This window comes from Cricetulus griseus, chromosome 3 (genome assembly GCF_003668045.3).
Source record: "Cricetulus griseus strain 17A/GY chromosome 3, alternate assembly CriGri-PICRH-1.0, whole genome shotgun sequence".
Taxonomy (NCBI): domain Eukaryota; kingdom Metazoa; phylum Chordata; class Mammalia; order Rodentia; family Cricetidae; genus Cricetulus; species Cricetulus griseus.
This window is the reverse complement of record NC_048596.1, coordinates 118,192,434-118,215,795: the sequence shown is the minus strand read 5'-3', so window position 1 is coordinate 118,215,795 and position 23,362 is coordinate 118,192,434. Positions and strand designations below refer to the sequence as shown.

The 23,362-nt window shown below is 41.7% G+C and overlaps 1 protein-coding gene across 4 annotated transcripts in view; it reads left to right on the top strand.

Annotated features, from left to right (window-relative positions):
- The first annotated feature begins 958 nt into the window (after positions 1 to 958).
- The window catches only part of Fanci (FA complementation group I), a 58,275-nt gene continuing 35,871 nt past the window's right edge, over positions 959 to 23,362 (top strand). For 2 of the 4 annotated variants that reach the window (XM_027408190.2, XM_035442444.1), the window contains exons 1-13: positions 959 to 1,080; positions 4,963 to 5,065; positions 8,276 to 8,348; positions 9,716 to 9,846; positions 10,209 to 10,365; positions 10,445 to 10,502; positions 12,458 to 12,499; positions 13,468 to 13,591; positions 14,491 to 14,576; positions 16,366 to 16,492; positions 19,279 to 19,371; positions 20,309 to 20,445; positions 22,638 to 22,818. In XM_027408190.2, the coding sequence (XP_027263991.1) occupies positions 4,982 to 5,065; positions 8,276 to 8,348; positions 9,716 to 9,846; positions 10,209 to 10,365; positions 10,445 to 10,502; positions 12,458 to 12,499; positions 13,468 to 13,591; positions 14,491 to 14,576; positions 16,366 to 16,492; positions 19,279 to 19,371; positions 20,309 to 20,445; positions 22,638 to 22,818 (1,293 nt within the window). In that variant the 5' untranslated portion in view covers positions 959 to 1,080; positions 4,963 to 4,981. Of the gene's footprint in view, positions 1,081 to 1,258; positions 1,382 to 1,460; positions 1,817 to 4,962; positions 5,066 to 8,275; positions 8,349 to 9,715; positions 9,847 to 10,208; positions 10,366 to 10,444; positions 10,503 to 12,457; positions 12,500 to 13,467; positions 13,592 to 14,490; positions 14,577 to 16,365; positions 16,493 to 19,278; positions 19,372 to 20,308; positions 20,446 to 22,637; positions 22,819 to 23,362 lie in introns of those variants that run through there. The other 2 variants (XM_027408192.2, XM_027408191.2) reach the window with 2 other exon arrangements.

Below are 23,362 nucleotides of genomic sequence, written 5' to 3'. Positions count from 1 at the left end.
ATTCCTCTCAGGAACTGTCCTCAACCCCAGCTGCTGGATTTTAGCTATATCTCACAGCTCAAAGTTGAGACAGAAATGCAGAAGAGTCCCAGCAAGAAGCATAAAAGACATCACTTTACTCCAGCAGCTGTTTTTTCCAGAACTGGGCAAGTAGACCCATCACACTCCTGATATCCTTCAAATCCGAGGCCTTTCGGTCACCCACTCCTTCAGTCCCCACTGCCACAGTCAACTTACAGCTTCTTAAGGGGTCCTATTTCAGGCTTCAACACTTGGCTCCTCATCTCTTTTGAATTCTCTGGGGCACTCGTCGGAAAAGGACATGGTTAGACAATGTGAACACACACACATATCACCTGAAAAGGACATGGTTAGACAATGTGAACACACACGCACGCGCGCACGCACGCACGCAACCTGTCCCTAACATGAAGGAAATGTACATGCCCCTGCTTCTATTCTACCACCCTAAGCATCTTCACACGCTTAACTAGCCAGGAGCTTGACTCTGGGCACTTTCCACCAGCTGTACCCTCAATCTAAAGTAGAAACTCGGTCCACTGCTCCATTGATCTTAACTCCACAGTCAGGTGTTTATTAACAAGTATGTATTGGACATTCACTGCTTCTGGGAAAGTACCAGTTAGACGTTGAGGTTATATAAGGGAGCAGAGATTAGTTCCCGCTTCATCTCCCCAAGGACAATGTGAAATATGAGCGCCCCCTCTGCCTTTGAGGTGCTTCCAATGTAAGGACCTGCAAAGCTAGCCATTGATTCAATTCCTTCCGCACTGGCTTGTACTACAGAGTTGAAGGAAAGCTTGGCTAGGTCAGGACCATAACGCGCAAGCTCACTTTGGGGTCCCCAAAGCGAGCAAGCAGGTCGCGCCTCCCTTGCTGTGAACTTAGACCATGAACTCCGGAATGGTCCCCCCCACTCTGTCAGCTGGAATGGTACGCCCCACCGTGCTAGGGAGTCGGAAATGAGCTGCGGGGGCGGGACCTGTTGCTCTGGGCGACGGAAGTGCGGCTGCGTGGAGTTGAGCGGGAATTTTGGAAGGAGGCTGCGGTGAAGTTGAGGTGATGGTCCAGGGTCTGCGCGCACAGGGAGGAGGAAGTGGGCTCGGGAGGACAGGCGGTCTCTTTGCGACGTGCGTCCCGCCGTGCCTGGTGCCTGGTGCCTGGTGCCTGGTGCCTGCGCTGGGGTCGGGTGCCTCAGCTTTGGCGGGTTTCTCCGGGGCGCGCCCCGCTCAGCTCTCCCTATTGGTCCTTCCCTTCGGGGACGTCCCCGAGCCCGGTGTCGCGCGTGGAGCCCAGTGTCAGTGGGAAGACAGGCCAGTGGCGCTGCGTAGAGTAGGCAGTCTGCTCAGGAGGTTCACTCGTGAGTAGAATGGAGCTCCAGAAGCTAACAACCCCCACCAGAGATGTGTTGAGTTGTTTTCCATTTATATAGCGTTTACTATAGCATACAAAGCCAACGCCCAACCTTCATTAAACGCTTAGTATATTTTCGGAACAGTATTTAAAAGTTAGGATAGAAAAATATACATTAGCTGCCTCGTTTTATAGTTTCTGTTTCTTTTTCTCTTTCGTTCTGTTTTTGAGCCAGGGTCTTATGTAGCCTAGTTGGCTACAAAGTCTGTGTAGCCGAGGAAGACCTTGATCTTGTCTCCACCTCCTGAGTGCTTGAATTACAGGCATGCATTACCATGTCAGGTTCACACAGTCTTGGGGTAGCGTTGTGGTCAAACACAGGACTTAATGCCTGCTAAGCAAGCCCTCTACCAGCTGAGTGACTTCCTTTAGCCTACATCAGGTATTTGTTAGGTCCTTAATATATGCTTGTTACTGTGCTCAAGATAACGATTAAAAAAAAAAATCTGGATACACTCATGGAATTGTATGCTAGTAGGAGACCCTAGCCATTAATTTAAAATGTATTAAAAGTTGGTAACATTGGGGAAGGAATTTTACTGGTGCTTTTAGAGGATGCAATGGAGAGCATTTAACCCTAGCATCTGAGAGTGTGTGGGTTGAGCTGAGGTCTGAAGGTTTTGTAGAAGCCAAATGGTTAGAGAACAAGAATGGAAGGGTGGGTATTTATTTTGTTTCAGATGAGAAATCATTTGTAAGAACCAATAACAGGAGGGCCTTTGGGCTTTGAAAAACAGAAAACAATTCATTGTTCTTAGAGTGATAAAACTAGAAAAGCAATTAGCTTTATATCCTTTTTCATGACTCAATGCCCATTTCCTGCAAACAGTCCTTTCTTGTCACCTAGTTTAACTCTGTTATATATTTTTTCTGGTTTTGGTGGTGCATAAAAACATATTTGATAGAGAAGGTGTAAAATCCAATGTGAAGCTCCACTGTTTTCAGAGTGACTGTTCTCACTGTATAAAGTTCACTGTGATGTATAGACTTTGGGTCTGGTTAATTTCCTTGTGTGGGGGGTGGGCAAGTTAGTCATGGGCTTAGACCCCATGGCACTTTTTGAAGATTCATTTTAATTTTTCTTACGTGTATGTGTGAATCTGCCATGTGTGTGGAAGTGCTCTTTGAGCCCAGAATAGAGTTAGAAGCAGTTGTGAGCCACCTAATGTGGATGCTAGGAATGGAACTCGGGTCTTCTGGAAGAGCAGTAGAGGCTCTACTGCTGAGCTGTGTCTCCAGCTCTAGGATGAGAGAGAGAGTGTGTGTGTCTGTCTCTCTCTCTCTCTCTCTCTCTGTGTGTGTGTGTGTGTGTGTGTGTGTGTGTTTGAGACAGGGTCTCACATGTCCCTGGCTGTCATGAAATTCACTGTGTAGACCAGGCTGGCCTCCAACCCACAGAAGTCCACTTGCCTCTGCCTCCCGAGTGCTGGGAGTAAAGGCATGAGCCCCTACCACCTGGCTGAAAAACCATTTTTAAGATAAGGTAAGGAGAGGTTGGAAGGAAAGGATATGTTGGAAGGAAAATATATAATTTGGTTTTTGTTTTAGAAAAAATACCTGTTATTGCTGTGTAGAGGGAGACAGATTAAAATATTTTTGGAGTGGTTCAATGAGAAATGTCGGTGGCTTTGAAGTAATGTGGTCAGAATGGAGATGGAGAGATGCTGTCAGATTTGAGAGATGTCGGGGAGTGGGTGACAATGACAGGTCTTGGTAGTGAATATGGAGGATGGGAGCAGAGTTCCTGAGAGTTTGCCCAGGTTTCTGTGTTGAGTGGCTAAGTGGATGATGCTGATGTATATGAGGAGGAGAAGCAGGAGGGAGAGAAGAAGCAGGTAGGCTTTCCCCCCTGCAGTCTGCATTTACCTCTTCACTTCCCTGTTGCTCAGCACTGTGTCCAGTGTGCCTCCACTTATCCCCTCCATTGCACAGACACCACTCTACGCAGACCTCCAGGTTGCCTCTTGGTTTCTTCCATATTTCCTTCCCACTTTGATTTACACAACACTTTGTGCCTCAAAGACTGTTTCCAGTCTCATCAGACTCTGTCACTCAGGTGCTTTTGATAGTTGTCAGTAAAATCTAAATTCCTTAACTGACTCCTGAGATCTTGTTTCTTCTCAGCCTCTTTCTTTAGTCCTCTTGCTGTTCTATGTGGTCTCCCTTTCCCACAATCTACCCAAATATGCTTTTCAGTTCAGACATATTTATGGTACCCTCCTTTCCAGTGTTGTAGACCATCTGGTTGTCTTGGCTACCTAAACTTAGTCTCGCTCTCTCTCTCTCTTTGGGTTTTTTTATTTTGGTTTTTTGAGACAGGGTTTCTCATTGGCTTTGGAGACTGTCCTAGAACTAACTCTCGTAGATCAGGCTGGTCTTGAACTCACAGATCCACCTGCCTCTGCCTCCCAAGTGTTGGGATTAAAGGTGTGCGCTACCAACACCCGGCTAAATTTAGTCTCTTAAACTGGGTGGTGGTGACGCACACCTTTAATACCAGCACCTGGAAGAGGCAGGTGGGTCTCTGAGTTCCAGGCCAACCTGGTCTATAGCATGAATACCAGGACAGCCAGGGCTACACAGAGAAACCCTGTTTTGAAAAACAAACAAAAAAAGTAGTCTTTTAATTTCCAGTTCAGACTTCTCTTCTGAGATCATTTTTAGTGTTACTAGCTACTCGTTTTGTTTCTGTTCTTTGGTTTGCTGAGACAGACTCTTATAGCCTGGGCTGGCCTCAAACTCACCATGTAACTGAGGGCTGGTCTTGAATTCGTAATCCTGTCTCTCTCTCCCTCTTCGGGTGTGAGCTAACCAACCAGTGCATGTAATCTTCACCCTACACACACACACACACACACACACACCCTTTTTTGCTCTCATTCTCTCTCTCTCTCTCTCTCTCTCTCTCTCTCTCCCTCTCTCTCTCTCTCTCTATTTCCCCCCTATTTTATGGCATGGGGATTGAACCTACGGCCTTGTGCATGCTTTACAAACACTGTAACACTGAGCCTTACTTGTTTGTTTTATTTTATTTTATTTTATTTTTGGTTTTTTAAGACAGAGTTTCTCTGTGTAGCTTTGGAGTCTATCCTGGCACTCGCTCTAGAGACCAGGCTGGCCTCGAACTCACAGAGATCTGCCTGCCTCTGCTTCCCGAGTGCTGGGATTAAAGGTGTGCACCACCAACACCTGGCTGTTTTGTTTATTTTTTATACCATTTAATTGGCGCTTATCATTTAAAATACTGTTAGTTTATTTATTTGTTGAATGGTGTTTTATTGTATGCTTATATAGTCCTATATATTTACAATATATCTGATATATTTCAGTTTTAAGCATTATGTTGAATAGATGGTGAAAATGTATGCAGAAGCTATGAAACCACATACAGACTTGTAGGGAATTTGTAAGACTTGATTAGGATAAGCATCATCATCCTACTTGAGGTTTCTGTCTGCTGTGTTGTCTGTATCTAGTATGAATTATTTCTAGAAGCTTCCAGCTGTGACCTTTTTTTTTTTCTTACAGTTCTCTGATATGAGCAGCAATGGACCTGAAAATTTTATCTCTAGCAACAGATAAAACAACGGATAAACTGCAGGAATTTCTTCAAACCCTGAAAACTGATGATGTGAGTACTGCTAACAGCAAAGGCCAACTTTGACAAGTTCACAGGACTCGTGAGCTGGAAGGAGAGGGGCAGCTGCAGAGCCACAGAGATACACTGGGGCCTATCCTCTCATCAGTGTCATAGGTAGACAGTGAGATGTAAGCTGCAATCCTGCTATTGGGGAAACTGTCAAGACTGCAAGCTCATGTCCTGCCTGGACTAAACAAAAAGTAGAAAGAGGGCCGAGGTGCAGTTCAGTGGTAGAAGACTTGCTTGGCATGCCAAAGGCCCTGGGTTCTGTCCCCAACACTACAAAACCCAAAACAAACAGAAAAAGAAATCAAAAGCTGAGAATTAAAAGCACAACTGAAGCCATTTATAATCTGTTTTAAATTTGAAATGACCTTAGATTGTCTTGGTAGCTGAGTATATACAAGTCATTATACTTTTGTATTTTTAATTTTTTTATTCTGTGTGTATTTTGCCTGCATGTATGTATGTGTACCATGTGCATGCCTGGTGCCCATGGAAGCCAGGAACTCACCAGATTCCCTAGAATTGGAATTATAGATGGTTGTGAGTAACCATGTGGGTGCTGAGAATCAAATCTGGGTCCCCTGGAAGAGCAGCAAGCACTATTAGCCACTGAGCCATCTCTTTGGCCCACAGATCAATACATGTTTGTAGTCCTCAGAGCAGTCATATTTGAAGCTACATAGAGGCTGAAGTTATGAATTTGAAGTATTAGTTTACTTGTTGATGCATCTCCATTTATGTTTTTCTTTAAAGAAAATAAGTTAGTATACAGAAAAATCTTTTTAAAATTATTGGTAAAAGAACGCCAATGTCTGACTCTTCACTGTAAATCTATGATTATAAAAATGAAACAATAATGATGGAGTTATCTACTTGGCATTTTTGCCCTTATAGCTCCGAGTAGAGGTCCTAAGCTCTGAAAAAGACCACCTGAGATGGACACTGGGTAGAGCTCAACAGTGTGCTGTAGTAGCCCTCTGGTTATGTAGGTGTTCACTAAAACCCAAATTTCACTGTTTTCATTAGATGCTACCACCTCCAGTTAGTTGCTTAAGTCTGAAATTAAGAATTCTTCATCGATGTGTTTTCCTGCATCTCTCCTCTTTACCTTCAAACTTTGATGGGTTTCTATTTTTACCTCTCAGATATGTCTTGAATCTGTCTCTTTCCCCCCCATCTCCTGTATATTAGTGTGCTAAGGCTGCTCTTATAAAGGACCTCAGACTGAATAGCTTATATAGTAAAGTTTCTTTCCTAATTCTGGGTACCAGCAGTCCAGATCAAGACTCTGACAGGGGTAGCTCCTTCCAGGGCTGTGGTAATCTATTCCGGGCCTACCCCTTAATTTCTAACCATTTTGCCATGACACGCATGGCTTGCTCCTGGAACTCTGACTGGGGTGGTGAGGGAATGAAAAAAGAACAGACTTACAGACATATACAGAAAAGAGTTGGTGGGCTGTGCACACTCTGATGGAGTGGTACCAACTACTGCAACAGCCTGGAACCTCAGTGTGTTTACTGTGTACAGCACAGAAGGAGGTGTCTGTAGGCCACCAGTCTCAGGCCGTAAATACTGAGGAGGAAATTGCAGCTGCTAGTTTTTGCACACACTGGTCAATCATTTGTAAACACTGTGCTTAGACCAGAGGAATTCTCCACATTTTGCCTTTTTGAGCCTAACATGGCAGAAAGGCTTTGGCAGTTTCCCATGGGTACAAGGCCTTGGTCCTCAAAATGGCCGTGTCATGTCAGCAATATACATTCATTCAGGACTTCATCTGCTCTTTACACATTCACTCTTTCTCTTAGTAGGTGACTCTCTTTCCTCATCAGTCACCACAAACCATTCTCTCTCCATAAGAAGTATGTATCTCTTGTTTTTCATCAGCAACTCCTCTTGCACTTAGATGAATCCTGTGCTTCCTGTGATGGCCTATGGGATCCTTCTTACTCTGGTCCTTGCCTATTGCTCCAGCATGACTTTTTGCTACTCTTCCTTTTTTTGCCACTCACCTGACACATTGGTCTTTTCTCAGGTACTCAAGCATGCCAAACACTTGCCCTGTTGGAGCCTTGGTACAATGATGTTTCTATCTCTCCATGTATAGCCAACTCTTTCTTACCTGCCCATACTCTGCCTAAATGTTTCCTACCTCAGAGAAGGTTTGACTACACTACCTGCTATTTGCTATGGCCTCCCTTCCTTTAAGTTATTGTCTATTTCAGCTACTTGTTCCTCATCTTGACAAAATTTTTTTCTGTTTTTTTTTTCTTCCGTCATTCTTTCCCCTTTCTCATAAACTTTGAGGAAATGACCATGTCTGTTTGTCCAGCCTTACATTGTTCTCTGAAAAAGTACATGCATGCACCAGAAGTATTTGTTGATGGATGGATGTCTCTAAATCATGCCACGGTACCTAGTGCTAATGAAAGAGTTGGTAAATATTTGTAGAATAAATTTAACTGCCATTGGGATTTTGAGACAAATTCTTGCTTACTGTGTAATGTAGATAGACCTTAAGCTCCTGCCTCAGCCTCCCAAATACTGGGACTATAGACATGAACTGTTACCATATCTGGCTCTAAATTTTGGAGTAGCTATTAGTCTTTTTTTTTTTTTTTTTTTTTTTTTTTTTAAATCAGGGTCTTAGCCCAAGCTGGTATTGAACACCTGTGTAGCCAAGGATAACCTTGGACTTCTGATCCTCCTGCCTCCATCTCAAGAGCACTGTAACTCCAGTACTTGAACACTGAATTATAGGTATGTGTCACTGCACACAGTTTTTGGAGAGCAAGAGTTTGAACCCAGAGTCTTGTACATACTAGGCAAGTGCTTTACCAACTGAGCTACATCTCCAGCCCTAATCTTTATTATTTTTTAGAAGTAGTTCTCTGTGGCTCTTGCTGGCCTTGCAGCTGCCATGTATACTAGGCTGGCCCAGAACTCATGAACGTCCTCCTGCTTCAACCAAAGTGCTGGGATTTCAGGTCTTGGCCACTATGCCTGGCTAACTTTTAGTCAGTGGTCCAGGATTCTATTAAGATCTTGCTGCTCTATCAAAATAAAAAAGAGAACTTATGTATTTTAGTCTGACCTGAACCTGGTAGCACCTGTTTTCCTTCTGCACAATGAGGTCATGTAGGTAGAGGAGCAGGTCCCAGAGACTTGTAATTGTTGTCTCTTTGGTTGCAGTTGACTGATCTCCTTCAGAGTCGAGCTGTGAAAGGAAGAGCTGTTGGAACATTCCTGAGAGCCATCTTCAAAGGTGATTTGCATCTCTCTGTCAATTGGTTTACTTTGGGTGTCATTGCTGTTTTTCTGACTGTCAGAAACCTCAGTGGAACATCCTTTTTGTTCAGGAGATTCTACAGAATCAGCTAAAGCGGAGCTTGCCTTGGTGTGATACTGAGATACTTTACTGAGGGGAATTGGAAAGGCAACCTGAGAGTGCGTTGCTGACTTGGGGTCTGTAAAGGGTGCTCTGCTGTGGTTTATTCAGTGTTTTAGAATTGTGGAGACTAAGATGTGTCTGGTACTTACCGAGGGGCAAGGGAACTCTGGGTTTGAATAGAACAGAATACCTTGCATACCTCATATGGAGCCTTAATTTCCAATGTAGTGTTTGTTTCACTTTCTTGAAGAAGGGCTCTATGTTCGGATTGTGACTCAGAGTGGCTTCATAAATTATGATAGAATTCTCTAAAAAGAAATTATTTGCTTATTTATTTATTCATTTTGAGACAGTATCTTAGTGTGTAGCTCCAACTGGTCTGGAACTTGCTATGTAGATCAGGCTGGCCTTGAACTCACAGAGATTCACCTGCCTCTTTTGAGTGCTGAGATTAAAAGTGTGCACCAGCATGCCCAGCCTCAAATACCTAATCCTGCCTCAGTGTTCAAGTACTAGAGTTACAGTGTGTGCCACAGATTTTGCTTTAGCTCTTACGTTAAGATCTTCAATGAATTGACTTTTGTGTGTTGTGAAGTAGAGATCTGGCTTTATACCTGCCCCCCACCCCCACCTGCCCCAATTTGGAACCTTTATAAAACTGATTGCCTGGAATTATTTTTCTTTGTTTTAATTTTTGAGACAAAGTCTCATTTAGCCCAGGCTGGCCTTAAACTGATGTAGTCCAGGATGACTGTAAACTCCAATTCTCTTGCCTCCGCCTCCCAATGCTGGCATAAAGGGTGCTCCATCTGTGTATGTCAGGGTTGTTTTTCTTACAGAGACACTCCTTTAGTTGAGTTTTGGCTAATTTCTGGAATTGAATTTGGCTAATTCTGTCAGTATTCTTGTATCTTATGGAAGAGATGAATTTTACTGTCCTTTTTGCCTTGTTGACATAGCCTAGCAATAACGTCTTGACATAAAGCATTAGCAGTGGATAAGTGAAGTCCCCTTCTCAAATTGCTGCACTATGTAGTAAAATAAATTAGTGGAACAGAAGGTGACACTTTAGTCCTTTTGTTTAGCTAAACTGAGTACTTCTTCAAAGCCCCTCGATATCACTGTTAAAACGCACCGTTATACTGTGTCGGTATTACATTACAGGCTTGTTTGCTTTTCCTATATATCCTTGATCTTTGTTCCTTCTTCCTTTGTTCTATACACCTGTTTAAAACACCAAGGCTCACCTTGCTCTGAGGAAGATGGAGCCCTTAGGAGATCCAAGGTATATTCTTGCTGTATCCAGTTGGTTGAATCAGGAGATTTGCAGCAAGAAGTAGCATCTGAGATCATAGGATTGCTGATGCTGGAGGTAAGGTGGAAGGGGCAATGCTCAGTGCCAAACATAGCATAGTTCCTACATAGGGAGAGGATCTGTGACTTAAAACGTGGGCCAGGAAGGTACCAGCCACTTAGACTGCTCTTACCTTCCAGTACCATGATACAAATCTCCTTGTAGGTCTTGAAAGCATTAAGGGGTTGATGGAGGACTCTAATCTTTGAAGTCCTTTACAATTACAAATATGGAACAGAACAGCATGATTCCATGAATCCCTGACAGTGCCTGTTGTGGGAGGCCATAACTATTCAGTATTTCAGCAATTGACTTCCTTCACAGAAAGGTTTCAAACGTTGGATTCCTGCTTAAGATATTCTTTATCCTTGAACTTTTAGGTTCACCATTTTCCAGGACCATTACTTGTCGAATTAGCCAGTGAGTTTGTTGGTGCTATCAGAGAGGACAGCCTAGTGAATGGGAAATCTTTGGAGTTATTTCCCATCATTCTTACTGCCTTGGCTACCAAAAAGGAAGTGCTGACTTGTGGGAAAGGTAATTTTCTTCCGGCTCTGTGGGCTTTTTCTTTTTTCATATTATGCAAAAAATCTCTTCATCCATTTTGTGTTTTTAGGTGATTTGAATGGAGAAGAATACAAGAGGCAGTTGATTGACAGCCTGTGTTCTGTCAGGTGAGTCTCTAGACACGCATGCACACACTCACACACAACTGTAGGCGATTTTGTTGTTTTGAGACTGGGGTTCCCTGTGCAGCTTAGGCTGTCTTTGAACTTATGATCTTCATGCCTTATGGAATGTTGTTGTCCCTGGTTGTATTTGTAAACTTTGTTGCCTGTTTTGTTGATGGTTGTTGTTTATAATATACCACCCTGAGAGCCAGGCATGGTGGTGTGTGCCTATAATCCCAGCACTTGGGAGGTGGACCCAGGAGGATCAGGAACAAAAAGTCATCTCGGCTGTGTAGCAAGTTTTTAAGAGTAACCTGAGCTACATTTGAGCCTGTCTCATAAAGTGGAATAAACGGTCCTTTGTCTGGCTTTCATTGTTAGTGCTGCTGCTGCTTACCAGCTCTTCCGAGTTTTGTGTGTGCATGTGTGTGTGTGTGTGTGTGTGTATGTATGTGTCTGTGTGTATGTGAATGTGTCTGAGTGCATGTCTGTGTGTGTGCGCCTGGGCATGTGTGTGTGTGAGTGTATGGGGGTGATGTGTGCGCACACTACTGCCAAAGCCTGGGCATGCTTTCCCAGCACTGGGTTTTCTCATTCCGTAAAGCTCCCCAGTATTGTCCACCACCTGTTTGCCTGCTGACTGCCAGGCTTAGCTCAAAAGGCCTGCCTTTTTTTCTTCCCTATATCTTCCAAACCAAATATTAATTTACTATTATTTAATATTATTTCCAAACCAAATAATAATAATATAAGAATCTTTATTATATGTAAATTTATGTATAGTTACATAATAAATATTATATGTCAGTATATGATATATTACCATAATTATGGTAATAACTTTAGTATTATTTATAAACCAGGTAATAATAATAATAGCAACAATATACTATTATAACACCATTTGGTTTGCAGTAAGTATTTAAGGAAAGAAAGAGCTGATTCAGTATACTAGAACTGCATGTGCTTCTAGTTTACATGACTGTTAGTTTTAATGCAGCTGCACAGGACTCTAAATATGGTTTAGAGTCCCGAGGGAGTGTCTAGTTAAGGCAGAGGATTGTCTAGTTCGTTTGTGTGTGTGTTTTTTATTTGTTTTTAAAACACTTTGGGTTTTTTGTTTGCTTGTTTTGTTTTTGAGACAAGGTCTCATTATGTAGCTCAGGCTAGCTCCAAATTTTTGTGGCATTGTTTCCGTCTCAGCCTCCCAAGTACTGGGATTACGAGTGTACACCATCAGGCCTAGCTAACTTGTTTCTTTTATTAAAGACAGATTCTCAATATATAGCCTTAAATTCATTCCCCTCCTGCCTTATCCTCTAGAATACTGGCATTATAGGTCTAAGTTAACAGTCCTGGTTCAAATATTTTCTCTATTTAAAAGAAAAAAAAAGTTTGCCATAACCTGTTTATATACCTAAGTGACATTTTGTAAGTATGTATGTAAACTGTGTTTATAAATTATGTATGTAAACTGTTCCAAGTAATAAATTGATTTGTTGAGTGTGTGCTTTTTTAAAGTTGTAACTTGTACACTCTAAGATGTATATAAAGTGTGCTTGCTTCCTATGGTTTTACCAATATTTGGTATTATCAGAGTGGTCTGTTTGTTTTTTTGGTGCTAGGGTGTAAACCTTATCATCTGTTTTTATTTTCTAGTCTGTTAAGTTAAAAACTAGTTATTGGTCCTATTTATTCATTTTGTATTTTTTAAAAAGACAGGGTCTCAGGCAAGGGGTGACCTTGAGCTTCAGGTCTTCATACTGCCTCTAAAGGGACAAGATTCCAGAGCCACTAATACCCAGCTATTGTTTCAAATTGTGTTTGTTTCATCTTGCTTCCCAGTATTGAAAATCAAATTTGAAATGTCCCCCTTTTTCTTCATTAGTTTTATAAAATTATATGTAAAGGAGTTAAAATGAAATTAACGCATACTCTTCTTCATTGTCTTTAACCAGATGGGCTCAACGATACGTGATTCAACTCACTTCTATGTTCAAGTAAGCATTGTTTGTTTGTTATCTTTACATCAAGCTTTGTCAACACACCTATAAGAAATTGAAACATGGTGAGCTCAAGCTCAACTTTTTCTGAATAATATCATGGTACCTCTATTTTCTGCTATGGTATTCTTTCCCCTCCCTCTATTTTGGCTTAGTTTATTAAATATATGACTGATTTTCTTTTCGAGATGCTTAAGTAAATTTATTAGTTCTCTTAAAAGATTATTTATAAGAGAAAACTCAAAGAGGACAGCTATAGTCTAATAGCTTCTTTATTTTTTAATTCCAAATTTTATTTAAAGACTTGTTTTATTGTTTATGTGTGCATGTGTGTGCAAGTGCCTGAAGAGGCTAAAATTGGGTGTCAGATCCCCTGGAGCTGGAGTTGTAGGTGGTTTTGAGCTGCTCATTGTGTGTGTTAGGAACCAAACTTCAGTCCCTGGAGGAACAGCAACTGCTCCTAGCCATTAAGCCATCTTTTTGGTCCCTTAAGTAACTGATTGATTGGTTGATTTTGTGTGTGTGTGTGTGTGTGTGTGTGTGTGTGTGTGTGTGTGTGTGTGTGTGTTTGCTGCTGAGAAGGTACTTATATTGTGAGTGTGGGTGTATGTGGGGGCCAGAGGTTGATGTTGGGTGTCCTCCTTGATCATCTTTTACCTTAGGTATTGAGACATAGTCATTCACTTATCCCATAGCTTGATGATTCAACTATTCTAACTAGGTTGCTCATCCAGAGATCCTGTCTTGGATGAAATTATAGGTGATGGGTCCTGGGGATCCAAGCCCTGGTCCTCACTCTTGCATAGTAAATGCTTTACCCTACTGAGATATGTCCCCAGTCCCTACATTTTATTTTTTAAAAAAAAAATGTTTAATAGAATTTTAATTGTTACAAAGCCCTGCATTTAATTCCTAAAAACAAAGCAGTAAGGCTCTGGGCTAGACTTTAAATCTCTGCTCTACAGGGATGTCCGTCTAACGACAGAAGAGATGGATCTGGTGGTGGCAAAAGTATTGTCGATGTTTTCAAAGTTGAACCTGCAAGAAATACCACCCTTGGTCTATCAGCTTCTGGTTCTCTCTTCCAAGGTACAAATAAAACAGTTATTCTTCTTAATTCTGTGGCATAAGCAGCTATCCCAGTTCAGCTTTTTCAGATTGTTGGTTTCCATACTAAGACATACATGTTTTTATTTCATCTGTGGTGATTTGATCATGCTTTTCAGCCAAGCGGAAAATATTTTTTGTGTGAAAGTAAAAGAAATAGACCTAGAAAGTGTGTACACTGAGAGCACAGAAACTATAGTATTTGTTGTGTGACACTATTCCCAGAGAGATGTGAGCAAACACCTGCTCAAACCAGATAGGGAACCAATGGCAGATCCCATAAGGATGCCACCAAAGCCCACCGTGGTGAAACAGGCTTTCCTGGGGTTGCTTTCAGGAGTGTGGGTGAGAGTTACTTGCAGAAGCAAAAATGACTCAAAGACTACATTGTCAAAGGCCCACCCCAGCATGGATGACAGCTCACAAAAACTGGAATTCTGGAGTGTAGGGCACACTGGGAGAGGCAGCGCAGCAGGTTAGAGTCTCCTTCAAGCAACTCAGCTGGTCTGACAGTGTCTCTCACCAGTCCTTGCTGCCTATATGTGCTTGAGGAGGCTGGGGCCTAGTGTATCTCTTAAGTTTCAGGGACTTTGCCTGTTATTATTACCTAGGCTTATGGAGCTTCCTTGCAGAATGAAATATTTTATCTAGGAAGAAATGCAACACAACAGTGTTTCAGCTAGGGTTGGGCACTCTACAACCAAGTGGTTTCCCTGGCATTGTGGAGTATTTCAAACTTTTGCAACTTGAAAGTGTTCTGTGTGTTCTTACCATGACACTGGGTTGTAACTTATTTAAACTTATACTAGGTAACTCTTGGTTATTTTACCTTCAGTTAGGAGAACGTTCTTTTATTATAATAATAATTATTTTATTTTTAGGGAAGCAGAAGGAGTGTTCTGGATGGAATAATAGCCTTCTTCAATGAGCTAGATAAGCAGCACAGCGAGGAACAGAGCAGTGATGAGTGAGTAACAGAGTTTAGAAGTGCAGCACATTTTTTACAAATCCACCTGCCCACCGTGCGCCTTGGTCATTAATGTGATTGTTAGCTTCGCTTCCTCCCCCTCCTGTCCCCTCTTCAGAACTGTAGCCCCCTCCAGCTGCCCAGTTACGAAGGTAGGAGAATAAGTCTTATTCATACCCTTCCAGGAGAGTATCAATAACTAACTGTCTTTTAAGATGTAGGTTTAGCATCTATTTATAAGAAAATTAACAAACAGCAAATTGCCTTCTCTGTGGGTAGCATTGGCCTTGGGACTATAGTGATGAACCAGTCAGTTGAGACTTCTGCTGTATTGGAGCTTAAATTCTGGTGAGAAGAGAATCTTAAGCTGGTCGTGTGTGACAAATGGAAAGGATGATGTGTCAGTGACAGCACAGCTGCTTTAGATTGGGTCTGGGAAAACGTCTCTGGGAAGGTTCTGTTTTAGCCTAGCCTGACTGATAAGAGCCACCATATGTTGATGAGGAGAGCATTTTCAGGTTGGGAATAATACAAAGACAGAGCACAATGTGACATATCTTAGAAAACTGGTGGATTTTTTTTTTTTTAAATGTTTCTTTTGTGTGTGTATGTGTGGGCCTAAGTGTATGTATATGCACCATGTGCGTGCAGTATCGTTAGAAGCCAGAGAGGGCATCAGATCCCCTGAACCGGGGGTTACAGATGGTTGTGAGCTGCTATGTGGGTGCTAGGAATTGAACCCAGGTCCCCTGCAAGAGCAGCCAGTGCTCTTAACCACTGAGCCATCTCTCCAGTCCCGGATGTTTCCCTGTTTTTAAAAAAGTGCACAGAGTGCTTATTCTGTGTCAGGTGCATGTACTAACATTGCTTTTTATGTGGCTATGGAAACCAAGAAACAAATCCAGGTATTATCCTGCGTTGTGTAGCCAGAAAATAACAGCAAAGATTTGAATCCAAGTGGCCTGGCTAAGGGGTCTCAGGGTTGGGTCTAGTGCAATCAGCTGCTCCCAGTCGGTAATAATCTTTGTTACTTGGCTTGCACAGTTGATGAGAAGGTGGTTCTCTACGTTGACTTAGTTTCTAAGTTGGCAGCGGGTTTCACAGACGGTAAGGAGATCTGTTCTGACCACATTAGATTTGCAGTGCTCATTAGCAACCTGTATGGAGCATTGAGCAGGTGAAAGTCTGAACCGAAAATATAAATTGATACATATTTTTAAATTATTCAAAAGTAAATACACATATACATGTAAATTGGGAAGGGACTAAAGCCAAGGGACAGGATGGAATTATCTAGGGAAGAAATGAAGAGGAAGACACCGAACAGCTCTGAGATATTGGACATTTACAGATGGGGGAGGTGAGCTAGAGATGGGGAAAACGTTGAGATCAATGGCAGTGTCCCAGAAGACAAGGAAAATAGGTTTATAATCCCTGCACTTTGAGAGCTGAGGCAGACAGATCATGAATTCAAATTCAAGGCCAGTATAGGCTGCATAGTTCCATGAGACTTCATTGGTTTTGGCCACATGGACATTATCCGTGACCCTTATAAGACTAGTGTGATGGTACTGGTGGTGTAAGGAGAGTCAGAGCCTGACTGAACTTGGTTGGACTTGGGTAGAGAGTCTGAGATAAAGAAATGGAAATGCTGACCACAGACATTCTTGCTGTAAGTTTTCTTGCAACTTCTGCTTCCATGGTTCTGCAGCTTCAGTTGGATGCTTGTGTGTCCCAGCACCTTGGCATTCGATAACCCTAACTTAGACCTTGCTATTGAATCTTCTAGGCTGTTGGAACTTGTTACCACCCCAGCAGATGAACTTTATCATGTAGAAGGCACCGTCATTCTACACATTGTGTTTGCCGTCAAACTGGACTGTGAATTAGGCAGAGAACTTCTGAAACACGTAAAGGTAGCACCAGCTCTTACTAAGATGTTTCCAGGTCTCTGTGAGACAGAGAGTTTGTACTGAAGCCTCCTTTGTGTCAGTGACCAGAAGCACAAATACAGGATATCCATGGGTCTAGAGAATCTTATTTTTTGGTTGTTGATTTGTTTTGTTTTTCGAGACAGGGTTTCTCTGTATAGCCCTGGTTGTCCTAGAACTCACTCTCTAGACCAGGCTGGCTTCAGACTCAGAACTCAAAAAATCTGCCTGCCTCTGCCACCTGGGTGCTGGTGGCACTTCTACTTTCAAATTTTAATGTAATTGCCCTTGAACTACAAAAATAAATTAATTAACTTAATTAAATTAAAACCTTTAGGGGGCAGTCAAATGGCTCAGTGGGTAAAAGCAATGGCTCCCAAGCCTGATTGCTTGGATTCAGTTCCTGGGACCAGCATAGTAGAAGGAAAAAACTGACTCTCAAAAACTGTCCTTTGACCTGTGTGGCCTCTGTTCCCTTCACCTAGCTTTAGAGCCTGTCCTGGGACTTGATCTGAGACAAGACATCCTCTTGTCTCTGCTTCCCAAGTGCTGGGATTAAAGGTGTATGCCACCACTGCCAGGCTATGTGGTTTTTTTGTTTTGTTTTGTTTGTTTGTTTGAGACAGGGTTTCTCTGTGGCTTTGAAGTCTGTCCTGGAACCAGCTCTTGTAGACCAGGCTGGTCTCAAACTCACAGAGATCCGCCTGCCTCTGCCTCCCCAGTGCTGGGATTAAAGGCGTGTGCCACCAACGCCTGGCCCCGGCTATGCTTTTATAAGTACTATTTACTTTAGCCCTTATTTGGTTGCAAGTATATCTTTGTAATGTGTTCTTTAAATTTTTTTTATATTCTGTGTTTGTGAGTGTTTTGCGTGTATGTATGTATGTGCACCACATGTGTGCTGGGTGCCAGAGGAGGTCAGAAGAAGGCATCAGATCTCCTGGGACTGGAGTTATTGACGTTTGTCAGCCTCCATGAAGGTTCTTGGAACTGAATCTGTGTCCTCTGCAAGAACAGCAAGTGCTCTTAACCATGGAGCTATCTCTCCATCTCCATTATATAATTGTTTAAAATCATCCACCCTGTCATCTTGAGTTCTACTTTGTAAGATTTACCTGATTGTTTTCTTGGGACTAGATTGTGGTTTTAGCACAGATCCTTCAGAAGCCTTGGACTTTGTCTGCAGAGGTCAGCAGCTCTGTGTACAGGGGCTGATAAATAATGACTAGTTTAGTGTTGTAGGCTTCACAGTCTGTCACAGCTGCCCAGCATTAGTGTGCTAGCAAGAACTCAGCCCTGGACAAGACACAGGAATTGGTATGGCTGTGTCCAAATGAAACTCTATAGACACTAAGACTTGAAGCATTTCATTTTCATGTTATGAAGTGTTTTAATTTTTCCTTTGATCCTTTATCAACTGTTTTAAAATGTAAAACCACTCTTTACTCATTGGCTGCACAAAAACAGGTTGCCTTTGGTTGACGGCCAACCACTCTCCCATGAGGCATGTAGTATCTAGGATTTCTTCTGGTGATGGTGAACCGTTTGATTAAGATAATGACTGCCAGTTTTTCATTTGTAAAGAAATATATTCCCCTTTGTGATTGAAATAATGTTTAAGCTGGAGAGATAGCTCAGTGGTTAAAAGTGTAAGAGTTCTATTTCCAGCACCCACGTTAGGCTGCTCCCAACCACTTCTATCTCCAGTTCTAGGGAGTCAAACGCCCTCTTCTTGCCTCTGTAGGCATCTGAACTTGTGTACAAAGTTACACACATATATACATAATTAAAACTAAATCTTTTAAAAATATGTCATATTTTATGAACATGTGAAAATCCTTTACTTCAATAACCATATAATAATTGTTTTTCCATATATTAACGATTCTTAGCCTAAATCAGGAATTAAACTGGGAATTGCAAAATGGTAGAATTAAAAGGAGAAAATTAAAAAATTTGAGTGCTAGGTCTTGCTATTCCTAGCTGACCTAGAACTTGTTTTGTAGCCCAGGTTTGCCTCCAACATGGGGCAATTGTCCCTCAGCAAAATTTATAAAAGTTCTATTGTATCATTTGTTCTATTAATGTAGTGTTAGTTTTTACATTTCCCCTCTATTGTTTTGTCGGTATGTCCGTATGTCAGTAAAGCTTTTTAACTGGCTCTGCTCATTATTCTCTAGCAATCCTTATCTGTTTTGAGCTAGGAGTTATTTGGATTCCTCGAGTTGGGTTATGTGTCCTTTTGAAGTGGCAGCATTGGTCTTTGAGCATTTTTGTGGCACAGGATATGCATGGTTTACTTGTGTTTTCCTTGACACACCAGAATATGAGCCACTTCCTCTAGGAGCCCTGAGTCCATTGTGTAGGCAAGGCTGCTTGAGGATCATGACTGGTTAGGCCTGAAAGTCTTCCTTCATCTCCTGTCAGCCCATTGTTCCCTTTATGGTGCAAAGTAATCGTTTTCTTGCTATTTTTTTTCTCTCCCTCTGTCCTTCTCCCTCCCTCCCTCCCTCCCTCTCTCCCTCCCTCCCTCTCTCCCTCCCTCCCTTCCTCCTTCCCTCCCTCCTTCCCTCCCTCCAGGATTACTCTGTGTAGCCTTGTCCTGGAACTCACTCTGTAGATCAGGCTGGCCTCAAACCCAGAGATCTATCTGCCTCCACCTTTCTAGTGCCGGGATTAAAGGTGTGCACCACCACTGCCCTGTTTATTGAACTTGTTTTAAGGAGGTTTTGCTGTGCTTGTGAAGTATAACGACGTTTGGTTTATTCTAGGCTGGACAGCAAGGGGACCCCAGTAAATCCTTATGTCCTTTCAGCATTGCTCTTCTTCTCTCTCTAACAAGGATACAAAGATTTGAGGAACAGGTATTTTTTTTTTTAAATGATACTTCTATTCCTTTTATAGTTGACAAGAAAGCATACAAAAACCTGTTTTTGTTAGTATCCTTCCCTATCCTACCAGCAACAAAGACCACTGTTCTAGGCTGCTGGAAAACTTCAGATTCCTGGAGTGTGCCTTCATTTCCCATTGAGATAGCCAGATGGTAGAGTGGAGTAACAGAGTCACGTGGCATGCTCAAGCTACTAGAAAGCCAGCCTAGGTGGCTTTTCAGCAGCAGCTTCATGGTAGCCTTTCTAAGAACTATGCCTGATAATCAATGAGAAAAGCATAAAGTTCTTGCTCTCTTTTTCTTGTGGGTTCCAAGGTTATGCGTAATGTTTTTTTTTTTTTTTTTTTTTTTTTTTTGTCTTTTGTTTTGTGGTTGTGAACATTGATTCAGCCTCACATTTGGTGGCAGGTGGTAGACCACTGAGTTACACACCTGTCTCTGTTGATTACTAAGTAATTTGAGACAAGGGAGCTACTGGTTAGATGGCTCAGCAGCTGAAAACACTTGGTACTAAGCCTGATGATGGATGTTCAGTCCCTAGGAATGGCATAGTAGAAGGAAAGAACCAACTCCCAAAAATGGTTCTCTGACTTCTCCATGTGCACCGTGGCATGCAGTTCCCCAAATCCAAATAAGTTGTGTGATTTGTCCTCAGACTTGTAATCCTCCTGCCTCAACCTTTGAATATCAGATTATAGACATGCACCACCAGACCTGGCATAGGAAATGTTTATTTATAATATATTTTATAATATATTAACATTTCACCCTTTTCTCATGAAGAAGCTCAACAACTTTTGTATCATCTCAGTCTATTTAAACAGTCACCATAGGGCTGTGTGTGAGCAGCGATTATCTCAGACCAGAAACTATAATTTTGGATCATTTTCTCATTTCTTCAATTATATCAGGTGTTTGATCTTTTAAAGACTTCAGTTATAAAAAGCTTTAAGGATCTTCAGCTCCTCCAAGGCTCAAAATTTCTTCAGAATCTCGTCCCTCAGAAAACTTGTGTTTCATCCATGATCTTAGAAGTGGCAAAAAATAGGTGAGTTGATGAACCATATTCTAAAAGTGTTTGAGGGTTTGGGTTAGAAAATGCAGTGTGGACCCACACTTAAGTCCACCCAAAGCAGACTGACGGCTATCGTTAATGACTTTGTAAGATTAAAGTTCTGTCCCTTATAAATGGTAAGAGAAAATGTTTCTATATTGAAGGGAAAAAAAAACCCTTCCATCTCAGGGCCTGATTTCTTAGACACCTGCTGTCTAACAAGAATATAAAGCATTGTCTTGTTCTTTTTTTTTTTTTTTTTTTTTTGATGCTGCAGCGCTCTTAGCCTAAGTCTTTATTGGCACCTTCTTAAGTGAGTGAAAAATACTAACTTATCTTTGACCATTGACTTAACAGTTTTATACAGTCCTACTTAAACTACAAGGAAAACAGTAGGATGTTTGTTTTATTTTGTTTATTAATTGCAGGGTAAGTAGTTATTGTAACAATATTCTGTCATACTTTTCTTTGTCTATGGGTTAAATATAAAGTTTTACACTTTAAGCCATAATTTAAGGTCTTTTTCATGTGCTGGATGGAATTCTGATTCAGATTCAGATGTGAACTCTGCACATCAGGCAAATTAGAGAAACTGAGTTCTCAGAGTGTTCCACTCGCTAAACAGGCTCTGAAACATCTCTGTCTGTTCTGTATCTGGATATTGTTTGCTTGCTGGTGGAAAGTCTGATGATTATCTGATTTCTGTGTTATCATAGATAACCTGTGTTTTTCTTCATAGAAACTTTTACAACTTTTGTCTAATCTTTGCTATTCTGAAATTTAAGTTTACGTTCATGCATCTTCCTTTTTCATGCTACATGTTACTTAGGTTTGTACTCTTTATAGTGATTTATATCTTTCCTAAACACTGATATTCTTGTTTTGTGCAATTGGGGAGATGGCTCAGTTGGTAAGTGTTTGCTATGTGAGCATGAGTACCCATGTAAAAAGACAGGCATTACAATGTACGCCTGTAATCACAGTGGGAAGGCCATGACTGTACCCTGTCTACCACCTTACTACAAGAGCCTCAAAGGGATATTCTCCATCATATCCCAAACAAGATCCTGACCTGCCATGGACGACAGGGGTCTGGGGACAGAGGAGGCCGTAATACTCAGCCTTTTTCGAGACTGGGTCTAATGTATCCCAGGCTGGCTTTGGAACTTACTGTATAGCCATGGATGACCTTGACTGTCCAGCATCTACCTCTCAAACGCTGTAATTGCAGGTGTATGTCACCATGCTCAGTCTTATGCAGTGCTGGGGATTGAACCCAGGACTTCCTGTATGCTAGAAAAATACTCTATCAACTGAGTTACATCCCCAGCCCCATGTGTGTATCTTGCTATGTTCTAAGTACTAGGGTGGAAGAATGGAACATATACTTTATTTATCTTGATCTTTCTCTCCAGAGTGAATATTGTTAAATCTGTTAAGATGCACAGCTGTCTCATTTGTTGTTTAGTGCTGCCTTACACTTTTCCTGTGTCTGAACAGGTTGATGTAAAGACCAATTTAAGCTCATCCCTGCCACGATAAAGGGTGACATCAAGTGGTGGTCACTAAGGTTCTTTTGCTTACAAAGGTTATTTGTAGTTTAGCTCATCCTGTTGCAACCACATCATTCATCCATCTATGCTATAATGCTTTACTGAGTGCTTTGTGCCTGGGCTATGTGGGTAAAAATGTGACTACATGATGGTCTGAACCCTCCAGAATCTCAGTCTAGAGAGGGACAACTTTTTAAGTGTGTACATTGTGCTGCATAGAAAGGAGAATTGAAAAAGCTACTGGTTGTGAAATATTGAGTGGAAACTGCAAATGGTCATTGCATTGAAATACTGTATATTTCTTTTTATATTTTTGGTTTCTGTTTTTTTTTTAAAGTATTTTAGATACTTTCTTTTATTTTTGACTGAGGATTGAATCCAAGGCCTTGTATGTGCTAGATAAGCATTCTACCATTAAGCTGCACCTCTAGCCCATAATTTATGGATTCTCCCTAAGTAAGTGTTCTGTCTGCCTTGGAAACCTGTTGCCTACATTTCTATGACCACAGTAAGAATTCTGTCAAATAACAGTGCGTGCAGAGAAAGGAGATCTGAGTTAAATGAGCAAATGCCATTGTGTATGAGGATGGGTATTTTCTAAGATTCTCTTGATTACACTTTGTTTTCTTGCAGTGTTCACAGTTGGGATCATGTAACTCAAGGTCTGATAGAACTTGGTTTCATTTTAATGGATTCATATGGGCCAAAAAAGATTCTTGATGGGAGAGCTGTTGAAATTGGCTCCAGTCTTTCTAAAATGACAAACCAGCATGCATGTAAGCTGGGAGCTAATATCTTGCTGGAAACCTTTAAGGTAAGTGAACTGGATAGTCTTATGTCAACTTGACACAATCTAGAGTCATCAGCAAGGAGGGAGCCCCCGTTGAGAAAATGCCTTCGTAAGATCTGGCTATGGGCAAGCCTGTAATGCATTTTCTTATTAATAGTGAGGGAGGGCACAGCCCATTGTGGTTGGTGGCATACATGGGCCAGTGGTTCTGGGTTCTGTAAGAAATCAGGCTGAGCAAGCCATAAAGCATAAGCTACTAAGCAGCACTCCTCTGTGGCTTCTGCATCAGCTCTTGCCTCCAGGTCACTACGCTGCTTGAGTTCCTGTCCTGACTTCCTTTGACGATGAACTGTGATATGGAAGCATAAGCTGTACAAACCCTTTCCTCCCCAAGTTGCTTTGGTCATAGTGTTTCATCACGGCAGTAGTAACCTTAACTAAGACAGTAAGAGTCTAACTTGACTACCAATTTCAAATTATATCTAAATAATATAAATAGAGCAAGATGTTGCCTGGAAGTTTGGCATGTAAGGAAGTTTGACAATTGGCAGAGTGTGTGTGACAGCTT